This window comes from Pygoscelis adeliae, unplaced genomic scaffold, assembly GCF_000699105.1.
Source record: "Pygoscelis adeliae isolate BGI_AS28 unplaced genomic scaffold, ASM69910v1 Scaffold105, whole genome shotgun sequence".
Lineage (NCBI taxonomy): Eukaryota > Metazoa > Chordata > Aves > Sphenisciformes > Spheniscidae > Pygoscelis > Pygoscelis adeliae.
This window is the reverse complement of record NW_008824807.1, coordinates 1,255,725-1,265,528: the sequence shown is the minus strand read 5'-3', so window position 1 is coordinate 1,265,528 and position 9,804 is coordinate 1,255,725. Positions and strand designations below refer to the sequence as shown.

Here is a 9,804-nt window from a genome sequence, read left to right as displayed (position 1 = left end):
CATGCTCCAGAGGAGCTGGAGCTGGGTGGGAATATGTGTAACACCCAAGCCGTGGAACCAGCAAATACAGGCACGTTGTCTCCTTGCAGAGTCTTTGGCTGACTGAAAGCTGTGTGGGAGCCGGTCTGCTGCCACAAGTCAGACACGAGGCTTTCTTCTCCTCTTCAGATTTCCTCTCGAGCCTTTTGGCAAAAATAAATCTGGAAGGAAACACCCTAGAATTCATACAGTGGCACAGTTACATGTCATGTATATAATACATTTGGTACAAATACAGCCGTAATGAAATTTTTCTGGAGAATAAATAGAAACTGTGCATGTGATGGAAACACGCAGGTGCTGTTGTATGGGCAGCTAACAGGCTGTCCCCTGAAAAGCTGAAAGTCTTCTCTGGCATGAGGAATCTAACTTTGACCAGATGTTGATGGTAATTGAGTTGCAATACCATGATGGGAGTTGCCCAGTGGGAAACAACTTAGCTTTTAAAATGTCTTAACTTAAACCTTGATTTAGTGTATTGCATAAAAGCAAGCATGACTTGTATTTGATACATCCTCTTTTTTATTAGTACTCTGCAAAGAATAGTTCTTATGGTCCAGAGAGAGAGAGAGAGTGTATTTATTTCAGCTCTGTGCTTCCCCAGTACTTTTTCTACTAGCATTGCAGTTCATAGGTGTGCAGAACGGTTTACCTCGGAAAGGACCTGGAGATCACCCAATGCGGGCTTGACTTAAAAAGGTTCTTTGGGGTCTTGTCCAGCTGAGCCTATGCTGGCATGTAGCAGTGTAGCTCTTCCCAATCATTACCCAAAGGTTTAAGTTAAAACGTTTCCTTGGGAAGCAAATATTGAAGATTTTACATAAAAACTGCATGCACAAATACATACGCCCTCATGCTTGTGTATATGTAATATATTACACTCAAGTGCATGGAGCAGGGAAATATTACTATGACCACACTTGTGGAAATATTTGAATTTAGCTTACTTTACGTAAACACTCTGGCCTTAAACCCACAGTGTCTGGTAACATGTATAGTGCAACAGTCACTATGCTATACTGTCAGGACAAATGCTTGAAGGGGATGTCGGTGTTTCCATTTCAACCCTCTCAAGCAGGGGGTCCTAGCTTAGCCTTAAAATTTTCCTCTGAAATATTTTCTCAAAGGAATATTCTATGAAGAACTGTATGTTAAAAGGGGTGAAATTGGTTACCCTCTGTTGCCACCCCAATAATTCAGTGGAGTAGAGAGCGCTCCCCTGCTTCCCATGCTCGCTCTGGCTGGTTGGGTGGTCAACAGCAGGGCAGACCCAAGTATCGCTGGAGCGCAAGCATTTGAGATCTGTTACGTATGGGTAAGTTCCCTGCCGAAACATTGTAGAGAAACTGAAAATCTTTTTGGAAATCTAGCCATGAGAAGCATGTTAAAAACCCAGTGCTAATCCAAATCGTATGGTTAAGACTTCATCTAGCTATCGAGAAAACTGGAGCAATGTCCAGCATGTGCCTGAAATGCTCGATTTCTTCCCCCACCCCGCCTCCTGCTTCCCCGTTTTGTTTATTCCTGCTCCCAGGATGCTTTCTGCTGTGTTATGGCCCAGTTGCTTTAACACCCATAGTTCCTCAAGCTTTTGCATTGTATTTAAATCCCACCCCGAGAAGCTCACAGGTGTATGTTCTCGTACCTGACACTGTTTCACATAAATCCAGCTGCCAACCAAGAGCAGAAAGTGTCCAACTGGCCCTTGCATCTGATCCAGCCTTTCACGCCAAGGACCAAAGGCAACAGCAAGATATTTTGGGACAAGGACAGGATGTTAGTCTGGTGTATCCTTCCCTTCACGCACAAACCAACTTCAAAAGGACTGTACTGATGGAGAAGGTCCTGTGGACAACCCTCCTGTGCACAGCCCCTTATGGCAACGGGCAGGGACCAAATGCGTTAAGTGGCTTAAGAGAAAAAAATGGTCACTAAACAGACAAGATGGTAGATAAAGAGAGACCAATATTAAATAATGGATGTACTTTATTAATGAATTCCGACTTGAGACAGGCACCACTTTTGCAAACTGAACATCAGTACACACATACACTTCATTTTCATGTTCGCGGCAACTGAGATTCTTGGATTTTGAATTTTAAAATACAAACGAAGAAACCCGTTGTATGTAGTCTGATGTATTTCAATCTCACTAGTTTTCTGAAGTCCAGCAGTAGCAATAACAAAGTATTCAGTCACTACAAAAAGCAGATATGATAATAAACAGCAGCGTGGTTCTTAACACGCTTCAGCAAACGCAGGGATAAGCACAGCAAGCTGCCTTACAAAGCTGCCATTCTGCCATGTCACAAAACTGCTCAGAGCAGATGCAAAGGCAGGAGTCCCTCACCTGCAATCGCATCTGTGTAGCAACAAGTGACACACCTAGCAGTAACACTTACCCTAAAGATTTCATTTTAAACCCTTCTTGCTGAAGGCTTTTGGCCTTGGAACTAGGGCGGCCCAAGGGAATGTACCGTGGCAGTTTCTGTAGCTCAGCTGATGGCCAATAACCTCATTCCCTTTGGATTACGATACAGAGTCTGCATGCCAGTGTGGATTATTTTAAACAAATCTTCTACTAAAAATGAACTGAAAGAACCAAAAATGTAACAGCTCAAGGGATTCTGCAGGTCGTTAACCAGATGTGGGGGGGAAGCTATGACAAAACAAGAGCGGGTCATTCCAGCTTTCCTTGAATTATTGAAGCTATCAAAACAATATAACAAATCCTGTGCACATGACAGTAGAAAAAAAATTACAGGATGTTTGTCAACTCTCAACTAACTGAGCTGGAATGGTGTTTTAGAAAGACTGATGGGTCAGATAAACAGTCCCAGCACACGTCGCCTGAGGGGACAATACGGAGACTACAATATAGAAAGTGTGTAGGTATCAAGCAGTAGTTTGAAACTACTTATAAAACCTGTTGCTCAGACATCCGTATCCCATATGGAAGCTTCACAGGCAGACAGCTAGTGCCACGTTTAGTATCTCACACTGCACGGAGATAGGTCCAACGCAACCACAGTGACCACAAGTAAGGCACAAGTTATGGTTTTCCAAATTTCTCCAGGCAAGATGGAGGGAAAACCTCATTTATTTTTCTTGAAAGAATGCTACTAGGAAAACTATGGCTGGAAACCACACTTATTTTCTTCTGTAATTCTTCGGATTTTTCTAGGCTAGATAGCTCAGTATGTGCAGGACTAAATTACAACACAGTTATGTATATGAATAACGTGGTTGTATTTTGGGGCACAATTTAATAGAAAATATCAGAAATCTCTCTCCCCAGTAGCTGTGAGAGCCACACTTGAATCTTGCTTTCTACTGATCATGTTTGTCCTGCCCCAATGTAATTAAAGCATCCCCAGTCTAGACCATTATGAGCTCTATCGTCTAATCAGGCTAAAATATCAACTAGCTCTATTTTTTACGTTTATCTTCAGAGCAGTCCCCACGGTGCTGGGGGACCACGCTATGAATAGAACAGTTCTGAAATGCAGTCAACAGACATTTCCGTGGTACTCCAGGGAAGGCACAGATAATTATTTTAATTGTCCCCAGTTTGCTTTTCTGTCCATAATTATAGTTTTGAGTTTATAAATAACGAAGCATGATTTTAAAAACCAAAACAAGCCCCTCAATTACAACACAGTTCCTGAGATAATTAAGTCTCCAAATGTGACTGCACAGAAGGGAACCAAAACTACATTGCAGAAGCCCGTAACATACAGATGTGCGTAAGCAGAGCAAAGTGACAGGATGGAAAACGTCACCAGGAAAATAAACTCTCTCATCATTATTTCACTGCTTTTTACCTAAAAAAACAATGGTCTATTGTCTCGATTCAACCTATTGTTCTGTTGCATTTTTTTGTTATTGAAGGAACCAACAGTCAGTCAGTGAGAGTTTCCTGAGGAGCAGCAGCTTGGAAAGCTAAATGCAGTATCCTGTGCCTAGGGCTTGTTTTGCTGCAGATTTAGGAAAAACCGGACAAGGTAAGTTACTGAGGTGAATTAAAGCACACGGTTTAGGATTTAAGTTGTTTGAATACCCCCCTTCAAATAGAAAACACACTCCAGTTTTACAAGTATGGCGGTTAAAACCTGCAAAACAAAGCAGAACAAAGCCCTGCCCTGTCGCATCCTTGCTTGATGGACATGCCTCTGTTGTTACTGGGCCTTGCGTACTGCCAGGGACAGGACAAGAAAAACTCTAGGTCGGGAGCCAGCACAGCAGGAGGCTTCATTAGCCATGGACAGGAGCAAAACAGGGCTTCAGAAGGAGCAGTGCCCTCGCTGAACAGCCAGCTTCACCACAACAAACGCGTAATGAGCTGGACAGCCTGTAACATACGCTTTGGATAAACAGAGACAGCTATGGCTTAAGCGTTTCAAAAGATCTTTGCCCAACAAGGAAACAAATTATATATTAAAAACCTTTTACAAAACACATGCTCTGTTCTTTCTCTGCTTAATATCTTCCTTGCTTGAAGCTTGGCTGTTGCCCAAAAGCATCCAGAGCAACGCTCGATGATAACTCAAAAATGTGCAGTTGATCTGTGTGTAGTTTCAGCTCCTGAAGGCCAGGAGCGAAAGTGTATTTTTCAGAGAGAAATAGGTTTGATCACACAGTACAATCACGTTTACGCAAGTTTTTAGATGGCCAAGATAAGGGAAATACTTCTGTAAACTCCTTTGAAAAAAGACAAAAACTCTAAGGTGAAAATTTTCTCTCTTTTTCAATGTCGTTTTACCCACAAACAACTGTAAGCCCCAGTAGAGAGCTTTCTGCACTACAGCGAGAAAAACTTTAGCTTGCTTTTTTTTTTTTTTTAACCTTACAGCTATATTTCATCATAAAAACTAGTTTGAAGAAAGAGTAAACTTTTGCTCTTTGGTCTATCTTGACATTCCTCCAGAGACACATAACAGTAATATTTCAGATTCATTTTTGTCTCCTACTCGCAGGAAACAGGAAAGTTGCAGTCCTTAATTTCCAGGCTTCTGAAATGAGAAAGATAAAGAATTAATACATTGAAACAAGACCTCTTTGCTTTCTTTAAAGAAAAAAATAAAAATAGAAGTATCACAACCTAAAAGCATTGTTTTAGTGAAATTGGATATTTTTGCCTTAACCATAATAAACCAAAACGTTTAGTTATGCCACGTGCACCTCCCATTTATTATCTGTGTAACCCTATGAGGTGAGAAACAAAAATCTGTACTCATATTCCAGTACGATATGGACTTCAGACTGTACATTATTGTAGTAATTGCTGCTGACTGAAACCCAATACCGTGGAATGAGACTAACAGAAGTCAGTTTTTTGTTTCATAGGACCGATTTTGTGGATGTAAAGGAAAGGTCTTTAAACACCTTCTATCCATATCTGAATGAATTAAGATGAAAACATCTAACAAATGGTTTGCAATTTTAGGACATCGGTTTTGGTGGGCTGCTTTACAGCTGTGGAGATGCTCACAGTCAGAGCTCTGGGATTCCTCTCACATTCAGAAAAGCTCTGAGGGTGGCAAAATACCCGTGCTGTGTATTACAATCATTCTGATGCTCTGCCAATTTTGAAGAGGAGACGAGTGCAAGAATATATCTGCAACTGTGGACAGCCACGGCCTTACTAAGTCACAACCAACTGAGGAAAACAACCCCCCCCCCATCAACCCAGATACCCAAAGCCAAACTGGCACAGTAAAAGCAGGCACCTGCTGCCGCTGATTACATTAGAGAGATCCTTAGAGCTCACAAGGGTCCCTAACAGACTTTTTTGCAGAGTGCGTCAGGTTCATAAATTTCCCTCCCTGTGCAAATAATACTTAAAAAAAAAAAAATTCTTCCTACTGGCAGACTTGTCTCCACGTAAGTCTTATTTTGACTGGTGCTATCTACAGATAGCTCCTAAGGAAACAGTTTCAACTTTCTTAGTGTATGAGCTGGGCAGTATAATTTAAATAGGGCAGTGGCCAGTGATGAAGAACTAGCCAGATTCCTTTGGGTTCATTTCCAGATATCAATGTTTCACTTTTTTAACAGAGCATGTTGCTCCTACAGAGAGACTGTAATATTGTGTGTTCCATGTCTTAGCTATTTGTCAACAGAAAAAACCAGGGCTGACTTTTCTGACAAGTTTTTGCTTGTATGACTTTTTAGAGTATATTCTAATGACCGGTATTCTGCAAATTTTTGTGAGAACTGTCATCTGCTTCATTAAAGCAGTGGAGTGGTGGAGAAAAATCAGAGAGGCTAATGACATCCAATGTTTCAGCTCAGTAAGAGCCCCACACAGCTACCCTAGCAGCAGGAACTTCTACCAGTATCTCTTTCACAAGTCTCGTGAAGCTATGCATTGCAGAGGAGGATATAAACTGCACACTAAAACAACTGTTCTCAGCTCTGCACGCATGTTTATAATGAAACATCTGCAGCTCTTCCACAAATCTCTAAATATTTTTCAATTACCACATCTTAAAGATTTGAATCGTTCCTAATGAGTTGGCACAATATCATATTACTAGAAATTTTACATTGTACACTCAACCCCTAAGAAAATAATTCAAACCAAATGAAAAAAAAAATAACCCCCCCTCAATCTGCCGTCATAGAAACAAACCCACAAATACCTCAAAGCGTAGCATCAGCTACAGTGTGGGTTCACTTCAGTGAATGTGTGAAAGCAAAGAATAACACTAAACTTCTCTACAGAAAGTTGGGAGTAAAGATGATGCAGGAATATTGTTTCGCTCTTTATCCAAAACGAGAAATGTACAAATCTAGCACATGAACCGGACGAATTTTAGAGCTGATGAACACTGACTACCTTGTGTGGTGCTCACTGGGTATTACAATACTCCAGGCATTTATTTAGATTGTTAAAGGTAGGAACACAGGTGAGTATGTGCCTATATTGATGAAAAATATATATGATCAAGCTGGTTTTCTTCTTTACAAGGCTTAAACTTACTGAATCATTCATCTGTCTGATGCCTCCATAATGAAATTAAAATAATTTATTAACAGTTGGATATATACACTATTTCCTATCTGACTATTATGTTTTTGTGACTTTGTTAGCATTTCTTTTTACATCTGAGAAAACACCATCACTGACTAAAAGCCAAGTTTAACATTTTCATTTCATGCACAACTTCAAATGAAAGAGCTTCACAGTTGGAATGGAGTATTTCATCTGCTTAATTACAGATGTTCTTCAAAACTCACCAATCCATGGCTTGGATAGATTTGTGTAAGACTAGGCAGTAAACACCCAATTAAGCAAGCTATGTGAATCTGCATACAGATTTTACATTAGGATTCTACAGCCATTTCAAATGATTCAGAAGTAATTACATGGCTGACACATGATGAATCAATATGCATGCATGAAGCCATCAGACACATAACGCACATCAGTAACAAAAATGGGATATATGCCAAGAAGTGGTATGCCTAACACTACCCAGCAACAGAACAGTCAGTGATGGTTTGCACATAAGCTAGTAATTACCTGTGCATGCTGGTTAACTTCCAAGCTAACTGCTTTTTACTTGCCTTGACGGGTACACACGAAATGGCAGAATCTGCTCTCACCAGACGTTATGTGAATGCTGTGACATTCAAGTATGGGCAAGTGAACAGTTAATTTGGTCTGAACAGTAATCTCACTGGGTTATGCAAACCTCTCCCCTCCTCCAAACAATCCATCAAAACACAGAAACAGAAAATTAAAGCCGGTTCTCTCAAACCAGAGTAGGCAAGGATTGCTAGAGCAGGGCTCAAGCGCCTGGGCACATCCACCTCAAAGCTGTGGCTGATCTGGGGTCCCATCACAGTCCTATTAGCTCATAGTAATATTGTTGTTCGGTGTAAAAGTAACCGTTTCACTCTCCAGACCGATTTATTGGGCGAAGGGAGAGAGTTCAGTGATGAGAGGAGAGAGTCCCATCACAGATGCACGTGGTTTGTTTCAGTCAGGGTTACATCCTCTCTTACTCCACTCATTATGTTACAAGGTTAAAATGGAGTAGCATGGAATATTTTCGTGACAACTTGGATTTTTAAGTGAGGAGCATGTGCTACACGAAATCAAAGCAGGACACCAAGAAGATTAAGTGCTTAGAGAAGGGGAGGAGGTGGCGGGGGAACTGCACCCTTCCAGGAAAAGGGAGAGAACCCAGCATGAAAAACAGACAGGCTAAGAGGAAGATTTGTGTTCCTGAAATGCGTACTACCATTTGAGAGAGATGACAGCAATCAGGAAAAAAAACATGAAAAAACAAAGCAAAGCTCAGGAACAAGCTGAGAAACATCTCCCCTGACATCCAGGTAATGACAGCAACACACTGCCACACGAGAGTAGCATCAAAGATGAATTAGATTATTTCTTTTGAGGCGACTAACATGACATGATTTCTTCAGACTGACTTTTTCCGTACCCGAAAGTGGTACAATTGCAGAGCCAGCTCCTCCTCATGCCAAACTGACAGAGCCAGGAAATCTAAAAGGCACCTTCAATGAGCACCATCAGTGCACACCAGCAAAGTGCCGGCCACCGTTCAGCAAATGAGAAACCCATGTGATAAAAGGCACATTATGAAATATTCCCCCAAATTGTGTGAAGTCCTCAATGAAACTAGGGCCTAGATAAACTCCTGACAACCTTTTTTATGTACATATTAGAGACAAACATCCTCCTCCAAGCTGGAACAGGAAAATAAAGGCTGTTGACCGACCTGAATTTGGATGTCGCTCTCAAAACAATCCTTTCACTTGCTCTGTGACGGGGTCGAGGTCAATGTCATAGAAGCACGGCCTCGTGGGCAGTCCTGGCATGGTGCTCATCTGTGGGAACAATAAAATGAAGTTATACTCCTGCACCTGTAAGCAGATAATCACTCCACCCGTGTAAACTTTAGATTAAGAGAAAGGCTGGATTGTTCATCACGGACTCAACCACAGATGTGATCTTCACCACATTTTTTGTTTCTGTTAAAAATGTCAAGCTTGGCACTTTTTTGATTCATTTTTAAGCGTATGCTTCTGAAAGACAGGAAAGAGCAAATAAAAACCACAAAATACAGGTTAGCACAGCAACCTAAGAAAAAAACTCCTTAACAAAATGAAGACACTTTGGGACTTATTTGTTCCTCAGAATATTTATCCAGAACATTTATCCATTTATATCTACTGGGAAAAATCACCCAGCAAAGGGCAAGGACATAATTGCCTGAATTTACCTGGTGATATGAATGTATTGAACTCAGACCTCTCCCACAGAAAACCAGAATATAGGAGCAGAATTAATCGCAACACTTTCATGACTGATTACTTAATGTAAGGAACAAATTGAAATAGCTCAACTAAACATACGTGGATTACAGTTGAATCCTAATTTAGTAGTTAGAATTAGCAGGTTGAGATATGAAGCTAAAGCAACCCAATTATCTCGAACTATGCATAATTAAGATCCTGATCTAGCATAAGACACCAGTATCTGCATACTTTTAAACATGTAAATAGTTTCATGGACTTGACTTAAATTACACAGTTAACTACAGCTCTGCTCATGCTACTTAGACTATTACTTACAACTGGCATTTTAGCAGCAATTAAAGACACGTGGGTGATGTGGAAATCTTGAGGTGCTGGTCCATGATGGCTTAAGCCACTTTAAATCAGAGGTACCCCAGCTTCTCACCTCCCCCGCCTCAGGACTCCTTCCTTCTCCCTTCTCTCCCTGTCTGG

General features: G+C 41.0%; 1 protein-coding gene across 1 annotated transcript in view; it reads right to left on the bottom strand.

Annotated features, from left to right (window-relative positions):
- Nucleotides 1-2,007: 2,007 nt before the first annotated feature.
- MTHFD1L (methylenetetrahydrofolate dehydrogenase (NADP+ dependent) 1-like) overlaps nt 2,008-9,804 on the bottom strand; it is a 157,618-nt gene continuing 149,821 nt past the window's right edge. The window contains exons 26-27 of the mRNA XM_009324158.1: nt 8,793-8,901; nt 2,008-5,051 (exon numbers count right to left, since the gene is read on the bottom strand). Coding sequence (XP_009322433.1) covers nt 8,812-8,901 — 90 coding nt within the window. The 3' untranslated portion in view covers nt 2,008-5,051; nt 8,793-8,811. The remainder of the gene's footprint in view (nt 5,052-8,792; nt 8,902-9,804) is intronic.